At 41.0% G+C, this 13,846-nt stretch overlaps 1 protein-coding gene across 3 annotated transcripts in view; it reads left to right on the plus strand.

Annotated features, from left to right (window-relative positions):
* VPS41 (VPS41 subunit of HOPS complex) overlaps positions 1-13,846 on the plus strand; it is a 182,834-nt gene that overhangs the window by 111,205 nt on the left and 57,783 nt on the right. For all 3 annotated transcript variants that reach the window (XM_059397245.1, XM_059397246.1, XM_059397247.1), the window contains one exon: positions 12,536-12,633. In XM_059397245.1, coding sequence (XP_059253228.1) covers positions 12,536-12,633 — 98 coding nt within the window. The remainder of the gene's footprint in view (positions 1-12,535; positions 12,634-13,846) is intronic.

Raw genomic sequence — 13,846 nt, forward strand, 5'->3', positions numbered from 1 at the left:
GTTCCAGTTTCTTAAATACAGATGGGGGGGGGCGGTTAAACTCTGGGAGTTTTTAAGGATGACTTACCAGGAATAAAAGTGTTGCAGGTGTCCCCTCCTTAGCTGATGTTGGTCGCTAACACATGAGGCGTGGGCCATTTCCCTGTGTGCTTTAACGAGCATTGGTTCACTTCACCCTCATCACAGCCCCTGTGACCGTGGGGGCTCAGGGATGTAAACATCCGGTGTCAGATCTTACTCTAGTGGCATTAGAAATGGACAGGATCTAACTGCAGAACCACCACCAGCTTCTGGAGACACAAGGCAGTTTGCCGAATTCCTGTATGACTTTGATGAACTTGCTTCGCTTTCCTGAGTCAGGCTTTCCCCACTGTAAAGTGGAGGTGATAGTATCTACCTTTGCAGTCGGTTGTGAGAATGAAACTGAAATAACGCTTTTATCACAGTGCTTGGCATACAGTAGGCACTCACTGAATCATGGTAGTGATTATCACTGTGCAGACTTCTAGCCCAGTTCTGTGACTGCTAATAGCTGGCCCAGTGGTGGCCCCAGAGCCCTGGGATCACGTTATTGAAGTATAGTTCATCTGTCCTACAATTTACGTGAAATAGACCGTGTGTGGGTCCTGGCAATATCACATTACTGGCGTTTTACTACTATGGTTAGTGGTTAAGTACCATTTTTCCCCCTCTTGAGAGCAAACCTTTAAGAATATAAACCATTTCCACAGCAGGAGGCAAAGTGGTTTAGATAAGAGTCCTTGATGAGGATAGAGGAAAAGAGAAATATTAGGAGGTCTGGATTACAATTTGCTTTAGCCCTGAACAGTGTGAGCCACTGTTCTTTAGTAAATAAGGTGAAAATGGCATTGAGGTTAAAGAACTATTGGTGGCTGTACATTTCTTAGAAGCCAGATGTTTGTAACTCTTTATTTATAAGTCCGAATCTTGAGAAATACACAAGAGCTTTCGCTCTCCATAGGATATTAGTTGATTCTTATAAATGAAAAATAATAATGATAATAAGGATTAAGCTTACTGGGCAGTCACCAACCCATGAAGACATTCTCGGTATGTAAGGTTTTTAGGGTGGCACTTCTTTTTCCAAACTACATCGTTAAAAGTGGGTTATGGTTCTAAGCCTGGCATACTTATTTGAACTTGGGTCTCTTGCGGTATTACAGGACTCCCTCTCTCTTTGGCCAAAGTCTTTCACCATAGGAGTCCAAAGACTTTCACCAAAGTCTTCCATGGGCTTCATGGGGCAGTTAGACAGTGTGGAGAAATGAAGCCAGTGTTTGTGGGTCATTTTCTGGCTGTCTCCTTCCAGGGATAGAGGACTTACATGCAAGGAATTCATGAACAACTTCCCAGTCTTGATTTCATTTGGAAGCTTATTTCGAAAAAAACTAATAAAGGGAAAAAGACTATATGGGAATCTATTTAAAATGGCAGAAGCCAGGAAGAAAGAGAGGGCGGAAGGGGAAGGGACATCTTTTTCTCTTTAATTAAGCAGTGTTCATATCTTCAGTTGGTTATATGCTGTGGCTCTTAGAATTTAGCACATTGTTCTATTTTTAGCCTCTTGATTGATTGGGAAAACAGTGACCTGGAAATGAGACATCTGTGTAGTGGTGGAGGCGAGCTGTGAGGTGGATGTCTTTTCTGGATCTAAGTGTGCCTCACCATCCACCTGTTGGGCTGTGCTGACCCAGTCATGCAGGTTCCAGCAGGAGACAGTTGTCCTGCCCTGAGTCACGTGGCTCATCCCATAGCCTGAGGCTCAGCAGGAATTGGGACATTGCTGGCATCCTTCACGGTGTTTTTGCTTAAGGATCTAGCTTTGAATGGTGTTCTGTTATAATTTAGTTTGACTCTGAAATCTCTTTTTTTTTTTTTTAAAGGTTTTATTTATTTGACAGACAGAGATCACAAGTTGGCAGAGAGGCAGAGAGAGAGAGAGGAGGAAGCAGGCTCCCTGCTGAGCAGAGAGCCCGATGCGGGACTCGATCCCAGGACCCCGAGATCATGACCTGAGCCGAAGGCAGCGGCTTAACCCACTGAGCCACCCAGGCGCCCCTGACTCTGTAATCTCTTAATTCTTCTGTTATGCATTAAATTTTTTCCCTGACATTTTATTATGAAAAAATGAAAACATACAGACAGGTGAAGAATTTTCACAAAAATAGTGAGCACCCACATACTCAGCCCTTAGGTCCTGCAATGAGGATTTTATTGTACTTGCTAAAGCAAGTACATGCCTATTCCTGTAGCCACTCCTCCCACTCAGTATGGGAGACTCAAATGTTTGTTGTTGTGTGTTAAATTCATAAATTTTCTCAGTAACAAGTATTGGCAAGAGACCTGAAACACCTGATGTAACAAATATGTTTTGTTCCTTTTTTGAAAATGACCACCAAGCACATGCCAAGTAGAATTTCATTTGATCTTCACAGTGATCCAGATGAGTAGGGGCTGTCATCCCATTTTATCCCATTCTTCTATCTGAAGAAGCTGAGGTTCAGAAGGGTCAGGTAACCTGCTCAAGATCATTCCATTCTTAAGCAAAGAAGGCAGCATTTGAACTCAGGATAGACTGAGTTTCAAAGGTGTTGCTCTCAACCCTGTACTATATGTTCTTCCATGCGTTCCTCTCTCTAAACCTGTCCTTCGTTACAGCCAGAGGAACTGATGAGAAGGATAGAGGCTTACTCTGGGCATTCAGATAAAAACCATAGGGTAGAAACTGTCTAGAATCCAAACACCCATTTTAATATGACAGCAATCGTGTCTGCTCACCTGTTCTTCAAATAGCCAGATGAAGTGGAATTGTTTTTTCTTTATTTTGGTTCAGCAAAGTATCTCCTTTAGAGTAGAGAATTTAGTTTCCCTTGTTTTATTCTAGGGCTGATAGCCCTTCCTTGTTCTTCCTCCAAATTGCTAGGGAATATCTAGACTATAGTTGCTTTGGGTGACTAACAAAATGGTTTCTAAGGAAAGGGAACCAAGTCCAGATTATGATGTGATTCTTAGAATTGTCTGAGAAAGAAGAAACGCTATTGTTTGCTATTTTTTAGTGCTTGTAGTTGATGCATCAGGGTAGTTTTGGGGGTGTTTTTGGTCTCCAAAATTGTTTTTTAAGTTTATTTTATTCTGGGAAGAACACGTAAGTTGAGATCTACCCTCTGAAATTTGTAAATGTACAATACATTATTGTTGACTGTAGGCACACTGTCATATGGCAGATCGCTAGATCTCATTCATCTTACCTACCTGAGACCTTAGGCCCATCGCTCAGCAATTTCCTATTTTCCCCTTCCTTCCACCCTTGGCAACCACCATTCTGCTCTTTGACTCTATGAGCTTGACTTTTCTAAATACGTTAGAAATGGAATCATGCAATATTTGTCTTTGGCTTGTTTCATTTAGTGTAATGTCCTCGGGATTCATCCATATTGTTGCCTGTTGCACGGTTTTCCTCCCTTTTTAAGACTCAGTAATGTTCCAGTGCCTGGGTCCACATTTTCCTTCACCTTCCTCTGGTGATGGGTATCTAGCTTGCTTTCTATATCTTGGCTATTGTGAAGAGTGCTGCAGTGAACGTGAGATGCTAATGTCATTTTAAGATCCTGATTTCAATTATTTGGATACATACCAGAAGGAGGACTGCTGGGTCATGTGATAGTTGTATTTTTAGTTTTTTTGTGGACCCTTTATGCTGTTTTTCATAGTGCAATGCCAGTCTGCATTCCTACCAGCCATGTGGGGGAGTTCAGGTTTCTCCACATCCTCACCAACATTTGTCTTTTCTCTTTTGACAATAGCCTATTTACAACTTAAAGTATAACTGCTTGGTTTGACCCTTTTGACCCAGCAGGTCCGTCCCCATTACCTTTTCTGTCATGTGAGCAGTGTGTCCTAAGCTGCTCGCTGGATCACTGCTCATCTGTGCCGCTTCCTGAGCGCGAAAGTTGAGCGGATGAGCTGATCTTATCAGCTTAGCTCTGTCGTTTAGCCCAGTACTGTGCTGAGAGTATCAATTAGGAGAGATGTAATTAAATTGCAGGCTAAACTTGCTTTAAATGCTTTTTTCCTATGTGTACTATGGGCTCCTGGCTTGCATGTGTTTGTTATCTTGACTAATAGGCATCTCTTCTCTCTTACTCCTGTCTGTTAGGTCCTCTCCACAGTTTGCTGATATAAAGCATGGTCATGCATCTGCTTCATAGCACAGCCCTGAAGATGTTGGCCTGTTGTGGTTTCCAAATGCATTTTCTTAGATCAGTGGTCAGACTGACAGAGTGTCCAAACTTCCTAAAAATCCTGTGGATAGTATATCCAGTCCATTAAGAAATACTAGCATCTGGTGACTTAAGGGTTGGATTCTCTAGAGAGGAATGTGCTATCACAAAGGGGCCTGGGTGCTTTCTCGTAAGTAAAAGATATTCATTCCTGTTTATATTTGCTTGAGAAATTCTTGTTTGTTTGCTCTCTTAAGAATCTTAGAGGTCCAGATCTATAGCATATTATTTTATTTAGCTCCAGTGAAGACATCAGATCCTCTAGGTCCCATCTAATGGGCATTTTGAAACCCACAAAGGGAAAACAAGGACCAAAACAAAAGCATCTGCCGCCACAGAACCCCCCCCACCCCAGAGAGCGGTCAAGGCCATAGCTTGCGATCCTGGTACCTGTAGCACACTTCTAACCTGAGCAGCTCCATGCGACCACCATCTGAGAAAAGGAAGACTTCAAATTCCTGCTTGTGCTGCCTTCCGCTCAGGTGACTTTAGTCAAGTTACCTAAGCGCACTGAGCTTCAGTGTTCTGCCGTGAAGGAAGTATAGGGTTGAAATCCTGTGTGTTCAGTATTGTACGCATTGCCCCTTGAATGGGAAATATTCATTAAATAGGAGCTGTTAGTAATATTACTATCATTTTCAGTTACATTGTGAGAGAGAAAAACTGGTTTCTTTTAACAACTGTCTTTTTTTAACAATCGGAAGACAAAAATACCATTGTCCATAAAGTCAACTGAATGAGAATTGGGGGAAAGGTGTAAATAAGCTTTGATTGAATTATCCTGAAGAAATTAACATATTTCATAGCTACATTTTTCAATAAAATGTATCTATAAACCTATGATACAGGTGAAAGTAATCAAAAATATTGATTATCACTTATAGGTCTGAATATACTGATAGTGACATAATCTACTTGTGAATTATTTGGAGAATGGTCTTTATTTTTTTTTTCACAATTGTAATTATTTTATGTTAACACTCACAGTGAAATTCTTAATTAAGTCTGCATGCCTCTTTTACAAAAGTGCATTTTATAGATATAGTTAATTTTTTTTCTCCTTTAATAGTAGCTTTATTTTTTTTATTTTTTATTTTTTATAAACATATAATATATTTTTATCCCCAGGGGTACAGGTCTGTGAATCGCCCGGTTTACACACTTCACAGCACTCACCAAAGCACATACCCTCCCCAATGTCCATAATCCAACCCCCCTCCCCCCAGCAACCCTCAGTTTGTTTTGTGAAATTAAGAGTCACTTACGGTTTGTCTCCCTCCCAGTCCCATCTTGTTTCATTTATTCTTCTCCTACCCACTTAAGCCCCCATATTGCATCACCACTTCCTCATATCAGGGAGATCATATGATAGTTGTTTTTCTCCGCTTGACTTATTTTGCTAAGCATGATACGCTCTAGTTCCATCCACGGTGTTGCAAATGGCAAGATTTCATTTCTTTTGATGGCTGCATAGTATTCCATTGTGTATATATACCACATCTTCTTTATGAGAATGGTCTTTATATTCAGACCTAAAATCTTGATTTTTGCCCTTTACAATTGAGTGCTGTGAAGTGTGTAAACCTGGTGATTCACAGACCTGTACCCCTGGGGATAAAAATACATGTTTCTAAAAAATAAAAAATTTTAAAAAAAAATCTAAAGTACATTGTAAGTATGTTTTTAAAATGAAAATTTTTTAATTTACATGAAACGAAATGTTTTCTCTTATGTTATAAACACCACGCCTGCCCTTAGGGAGCTTATAGTCATGATTATTGCTGTTTTCACTCTTATCCCTACCCCTGGAAATAAGTTAACCTGCCTTGTACTGTATCTTGTTTTATTTCCATTTTTGCATAGCATGTGTTATTACTATTATTATTATTATTGTTATTCATTATTATTTGCTTCTAGATTCACAGTGCCTTTTAAGTCAGGCAGGGTCTTTTGCATTCTGATGCTTCTGAAAGAATGTTTTATGCCAAATTGGTGCTCAGTAATGCTTTATTAAGTAGTTGATGACCCTCAAAGATGTAAGACCCAAGGTACAAGAAAGTTGTTGTTAATTTCTTTTGGCAATCGTTCTGAAACAGAGAGTGGGTATGCAGTGGTAGGCCCAACAGTACCTGTGTATCTGTGACTGTAACCCCGACCCTGTTGCCCCAGCTGATGATAAAGTTGGTGTGCCTCATGGATAGCTTAACATTTTGTGCTTAGAGGATTCTCAGAAGATGGTGGTAGGGGTAGCATAATTTTTCAACCTGCCTGAGTCATCACCTAAAAATGGAACAACTAGATCCTATAACCAAGGACTCATCAACAACATGTACAACACAACTGAACGACAAAGTAGTCCTGAGAACCCCAGATATAGGTGAGTAGGAGAAGGCACCGACAGCCACAAGATGGGTGATGGTGTCAACGTCTGTGTGAGAGAAAGTAGAGGGGAGCAAGGGGGCATCTGGTGAATTTGAGATCAGAAGAACTTCCAGTCAGCAGGTGCGTATTCCCTGGGGAAGACCACTCATCAGTGGGCACAGGTTAGGTAAGGGGCTCACAGCCCACTGGCCTCTTTGAACCCTTACCCGTTGAGCACCTAGTCCTGTGTGCTGAGGCTGGAGGAGGATAAAACCTGAAATCAGGGGCGCCTGGGTGGCTCAGTGGGTTAAGCCACTGCCTTCGGCTCAGGTCATGATCTCAGGGTCATGGGATCGAGTCCCGCATCGGGCTCTCTGCTCGGCAGGGAGCCTGCTTCCTCCTCTCTCTCTCTCTCTGCCTGCCTCTCTGCCTGCCTCTCTGCCTACTTGTGATCTCTCTCTGTCAAATAAATAAATAAAAATCTTTAAAAAAAAAAAAAAAAAAACCTGAAATCAGGATATGGACTGTAGAAACAGAAGAGAAGAGAGAGAAGTAGGGCAGGGGCAGGGGCAATGCCAGGAAGACTCAGAAAACAAAAGGCCAGGTTTTTAACACTAAATGAAAACAGCATAGGAGGGAACTCTGTAAATTGAAGAGCTTCCCAGTCCCTGTCTCTTTCTAAGAGATCGGGGGACCATGACATCACCCACGGATGAGGACTGGAAAGGTACCAAGGTCAAATCTCATACTGAGGGTTAAGGAAAAGTAAATAAGAAGCAGAAGGACATTGTTGGCAATGAAAACAAGAAACCAGAAAGAGACACTCACAACAAGCTATAAGACATTTCTTTTAAAGTAATAGCAAGACATGAAAAAACAAAGTTCAGAATTTTTGAAAATCTCAAATGAGATGACAGACCTCAAATATTTATAAATAATAGGACAATTTTAAAAATCACAAAGCAATAAGAAAAAAAGGTCTGCAGTGACATGGTAAATACTGAAGACTGGCAAAGATGATTCAGCCTACAAATAAGAGTCCCTGAAGAAAAGAACAAAACAAAGCAAAGGAAAGGAGCAGATATGAGAAAACAATAATTCAAGAAAAGTTTCTTGAAACTACAAAGAAACAAAACTGAAAGCTATAAATTAAAAATACACCCTTGTGTATCTAAGCGAGTGACCCACGATGAGCACTATCAAGATATATTTGAGTACAATTACTGGACTTCTAAGACAAACAGTCTGTTGGGCATCTTGATCTGTGCTACAAAAGCCACTGGCCACATGGAATCCTTGAAGAGCGGCAGGTGTGGGTTGAGCTGCGCGGCATACAGGATTCTAAAGGCCTAGTATGAAAATAAATAAATGGCCCCATTAATTTTTTATGTTGTCACGTGTTGAAAACATTTTAGATATGTTGTGCTAAATAAAATATATACTTTTTTAAAGATTTTATTTATTTATTTGACAGATATCACAAGTAGGCAGAGAGGCAGGCAGAGAGAGAGAGAGGGAAGCAGGCTTCCTGCGGAGCAGAGAGCCCGATGCGGGGCTCGATCCCAGGACCCCGAGATCATGACCCGAGCCGAAGGCAGCAGCCCAAACCACTGAGCCACCCAGGCGCCCCAATAAAATATATTTTTAAAGTTCTACCTCTTTCGGGGCACCCAGGTGGCTCAGTGGGTTAAGCCTCTGCCTTCAGCTCAGGTCATGATCTCAGGGTCCTGGGATCATGATCTCAGGGTCCTGGGATCAAGCCTCGCATCAGGCTCCCTGCTCAGTGGGGAGCCTGCTTCTCCCTCTCTCTGCCTGCCTCTTTGCCTACTTGTGATCTCTCTCTCTCTCTCTCTCTGTGTCAAATAAATAAATAAAATCTTTTTTTTTTTAATTTACCTCTTTTTACTCTTTAATATGGCTACTAGATCATTTAAAATTGCATGTGCAAGTTGTCTCTTTGGCTTGCATTAATATAATACTGGACAGTGTGGATTTAGAACTCTAACCTCCCTTCTGCAACAGTGTCCTCATTCTTCATCCAGTGGACCTCCCTGAATAGAAATTTCCTGTGAATAGTCCTTTTGAAATTTTCTGTCAGTATGCTTGGAATCTTCACTTTTGTCTTTTTCCTTGAATTCTTTCTTCTTGCGTTTCAAGGAATGGCTACTCCAGAAAAAGCCAGGGCACAGCAGCGCTTGCATCTGTGGAGGCAGAAAATGAAAGCTGTGCCTCAGTCCTGACCAGTACCCCCTTGCCATGTCCTTCCTACTCAGAGTGAGCACAGCGCCCCCTGCAGGGCTGGGGCACCATCACCGCACTCTGTAGATCATCTCCTGAGGTAGAGCTGCTGGCTCGGGCTTTCTCCAGAAAAGGCATTCTCTCCTTTTTCTTCCCTCTTCAGCTTTTACCTTCTGGTGTGTTTTAGTGCTCTCCAACCAAGTTTGTCTTTATTGTCTTTGTGATTTATCTTTTCCAGATAACCAGTTTAAAGATGAGCTTCTGTGGTAATAGACCCATAAACTATCTGTATTTAAACTAGCTCTCCTTTAGGGAAAAACAAGTAATCTTCATTAAAATGATTAAAATCACTGGTATGTGTAAAAGAAGAGAATTTCCGGGAAAATAATTAACCAGAACATCCACTGGTCCTTTAAAATTTTGAAATAGAAAACCCCATTTCTACAAAATCAGCCCATAAACTTTTACATCGTTTATGAACGTTCTTCAGGAGAATAAACATTGCCATTCCACATTTCCTTCTCTTGACACTAATCTTGACACTACTTTTATATGTGACATCTTGTCTTTGTAAATAACATTTTTCCAGTTAGTTTGTAATTTAGCCACTTTGCATTGTCTGCCTAAATTATTACTGATTCTTAGTGAAGTCTGGTAAGATCTAGTACTTAACAAAAGCATTTATTACAGTGTCTGAAATTGAGAAGTGAAATAGCTATGTGGCTCTGCACATTTTCCCTTATTTTCTTTAAGAACACATTAGATTTTCTATCGTTCTTAACAGGAACTTTTCTGTCTTACAAATGGAAGCTTTTGAGGACTGGGAAGTAAGTATGTGGAGCAGGGAAGATTTGGATAGAATTATTTTTCTAGCTTCTCTGTTCTGTTCCTTACAGTGCATTCATTGAAACCAAGGCTTGATGTATATTTGGTTACCTGTAGGAGAGACACTGATGCTCTCCGTCACTGTGAGCCTAGGCATATTTGGCGTCCTGAATAGGGAGAGTACCTTGTTCACCAACCACTGGCTACATGAAAGCTTCCTGATAATTCCCAAGAATCTGTGGCATCTCTGGCTGGTTGATTGATTGACTGATTGAACTGCTTGTGTAGCATTTCAATCATGAAATGTTATTTAGTAAAAGAAAACTCAAGTCTGTTTCTACCAAATGGGGTTTAACCACTTCAAGAGTGATGGCAATCAGAACCTCTGGTTAATGTACCCGAATGCCTTCTATAATGTGAAATTGCCACCTCTTTGATCACTGGGCCTACATGGCTGCATACTGTCCAGTAGCATCTATATATTCCAGCCCTCCCCTGTCCCTTCCCTACCCCCTACTCCTGTGTACAGCTCCCCCTGTGGGAGCTTCTCTAGAACTTTCCATGCCTGGCTACCCTGGATGTGCTTATCTGTACATGAGGTCATGGTGGCAGTGGTTCTCTGCATATGCACTTCATGTGAACGTGTATCACATTACCATTTTACCAAAAGTAGTTTTAAGTGCCTGAAGAAAAATACTGAGTTCGAGTCACAAAGACTGAGGAAAAGTGTTAGTGGCAGTGCTGGGACCACAGCACCTGTCTTTGGAGCTCTACTCTTTGGTTCTTAACAGGGCACCATCGCCACCTCTGTGATCTAACCAAGGACAAAGCATAAGAAATATTACCTTTTTAATGTTTATGTTACTAACTAGTTAGTATTTTTTTTTGTCAACCTCAATTTCATTTTGGTGTGAAAATTGTGAAAACAGTTGTGTAAGAAGTTGACATTAAAGATAAAAGACAACATTAAGGGATCTGTAAGGAAAGTGAAGAGGCAGAAGAAAAATTCAGTAGCCCCTCATTTCATCTGTGTTGGGGATTTTATTTCTACTCTGAGTACATGATTTTATAGATGGGAAAAATTATACCTGCAAAAGTTAAATGTTTTTTCCAAGTTCAATTTACTGGAAGTTATAACCCAGATTTCCTGACTCTACATTAAATATTGTTTCTTTTTTACAGAGGGAGAAGCAGACTCCCCCACTGAGCTGGTGGCCTGATGTGTGGCTTGATCCTAGGTCCCTGGGATCATGATCTGAGCTGAAGGCAGATGCTTAACTGACTGAGCCACCCAGCTGCTGCTACATTAAATATTATTTCTGATACACTATACTAACTTCCCCTAGTTTGGAGAAAAGAGCAGTTTCATCATAGAACTTAACTGAATCTGGGGCGCCTAGTGGCTCAGTTGGTTAAGCATCCAACTCTTGATTTCAGCTCATGTTGTGATCTTAGGGTTGTGAGATCAAGGCCCCACACTGGGCTCCACGCTCAGCATGGAGTCTGTTTGAGATTCTTTCCCCCTCCTTTTCTCCCTCCTCCTCTGGTCTTCCTGCTTTGCCTGCACTTTCTCATAAATAAATAAAATCTTTTTTTTTTTTTTTTAAGATTTTATTTATTTATTTGACAGAGAGAGATCACAAGTAGGCAGAGAGGCAGGCAGAGAGAGAGAGGAGGAAGCAGGCTCCCTGCTGAGCAGAGAGCCCGATGCGGGACTCGATCCCAGGACCCTGAGATCATGACCTGAGCCGAAGGCAGCGGCTTAACCCACTGAGCCACCCAGGCGCCCAATAAATAAAATCTTTAAAAAAAAAAAAAAAACACAAAACTTAACTGAACCCAAAGCTAATACCACAAACTGTGGAGAAGGTCTGAGTCAGGAAAGTCTTAGAAAATATGGTGGTCCAAATGAGAGTCTGCTTCAGAATGAATCTGTAAGTACAATGCATGACTCCTAGAAGGGGCTCTGTCCCCATCACCACTGTGTCAGCTGTGTAGCGAACCACCCCCAAACTTAGTTGTTTAAAGTAAAAGTCACTTATTATAAATATTTTACAGTAGCTAATTATTAGAATCACAGTGTTAGCAATATTAATACTTCTACAACTGAGCTTTCCTGTTGGGTCTGTGAACTCCAGTGTAATTAAATCCGTATACTTCTCAAGTGATGCACTGGTTTTACATTTTAAATGCCTTTAAGATAGAAATTTATTTTCTCTGACCTTTATTCCAGTTAGGAAATAGTGATCTTTTATCACAATATAATCTGCATTAACACACCCTTTTTCTTTTCTTTTTTTTTTTTACTTCTGATTCCTCAAATAAAATGTTTATTATTAAAAAAAAAAAGGAACAATAGTTTCATAATTACAAGTAGCATTCCTTGTGACCTTTGGATCACTATAATGCCCTAATTGTGAAAAACCTAAATTCAGGTTGTTGTTGTTGTTTTTTTTTTAAAGTATTACTGTCGTTAATATTAGTTTTCATCGGGTTTCCTGGGTTTACAAGTGTCTTCATGGGGTTTAACTATGTCATTTTTAAACTAGCTGGTCCCAGTGTCACGTGTGACCGTTCATGCTGTTATTGTCAGGTTTCCTTTTGATGATGCTAGAAAATTTTTAAGTTTGAGTTTCTGGATATCCTTTTCTGGCCTTTCATTATTGTCGAAAAAGTGTGTTTGTCCACACCCCCTTTATGTTAGATTTCTACGGTAAATCCACGTAGCATTCATAGTCGATGTGTCCTTTCCTTGGTGGGCTGCTTTTTGTTCCTGTTAACACTGAATCTTTTATCCCTTTTATTTGCAGTGTCTCAGTTTGAAACTGAATTCTACATCAGTGGACTTGCACCTCTCTGTGATCAGCTTGTTGTTCTTTCCTATGTGAAGGAGGTGTCAGAAAAAACGGTAATTTTTTTTTAATACCCCAAATGCAGAGGGAAGTGTGGGTTCATTTTTTAGCCTTGTAGCCAGATCAGGTTGCCCATTGAAAGGGCCATGCTGTAGTCTGAGCAGAACTTCCTGACCTATAAAAGAAGGTTGGTGGAGATTATGTATTTACCTTTCAGAAGCTTCACTCATTGCCTGCCTTTGTTCCCTTTGCCGAGCCAAGGGAAGTCATTTTTTTTTCTCTTTTTTTCCATCTCTTGGTATTTTCGTCGAAAGGAATGAAGGATTTCTTTTGCTGGAGGGCAAAGAAACTAAGCTGACACTGTGCATTAGCAGAAATGACAGCAATGAAGTTGATCTGCCGCAACAAGAGGGGCCCCTGTGGTCAGAGGGAATTATGGAAAGGGCACTTCATTTCCTGTGGTCCAGACAGATTTGCTTACTTCTTAGTGGCCGACTGAGTCTCAGTAGCTTGATTTTTTGCTTTGAAATGGTTGTGGCGATGTCTTAATCATCAATGCAAATGAGAGTATGAAATGCATGGCCAATAGAAAGCAGCAGAGAACCCAAATTTTGTTAATTTTGTGACTTTGGAGGAAAGCCTATATTTGTGATCTAGTGGAGAGCATGCCCAGTAGAGACACTTGGTCTTCCTTTGAAGCCTGGGTGGGCCCCATTCCCAGCTTGTCTTCAGTGTTAGAGTCCAGGGGTTCTTCCAGGAAGGGGGACGCTAGGGATGGCTTCAAGGCATAAACAAGGAGAGCTTATTGTAAAGGATTTTCTCTTAGGTGCTGTATATAAAAGAAATTACAAATTGATTGTCTAGCCCTTTAAAGTAAGTAGGGCTCTCCTTGTCTGTATCCTCTCCTTTTTTTCCCCCCTTTTCAATTGACTAGGAATAAAATGGGGGGGAACCCTGGGAGCCCCAGTTTTGAAGTGGTACCTGCTCTTGAGCATTTCTGTGAGCAAGCACTTGTATGGGAAGTCATCGCTATAGTAACCCGAGACTCTGGGCGCCCATGTTGCTAGGCAATGGGATGCTGGAGACTTAAGTGAATACTCAGAGCGACTAAAATCAATAGGGCTGGCTTCTAGCCCTGTTGCAGGACATCACTTTATTATTTTATTTATTTTTTTGAAGATAAAGAAAAGCAGTGGCTCCCAAGGGACTAAATATAGTGCTTTCTGATGAGGGAGGTGGGGCAGATTGAGAATGTGATTGAAAGACATA

Source organism: Mustela nigripes, chromosome 4 (genome assembly GCF_022355385.1).
Source record: "Mustela nigripes isolate SB6536 chromosome 4, MUSNIG.SB6536, whole genome shotgun sequence".
NCBI classification, from domain to species: Eukaryota; Metazoa; Chordata; class Mammalia; order Carnivora; family Mustelidae; genus Mustela; species Mustela nigripes.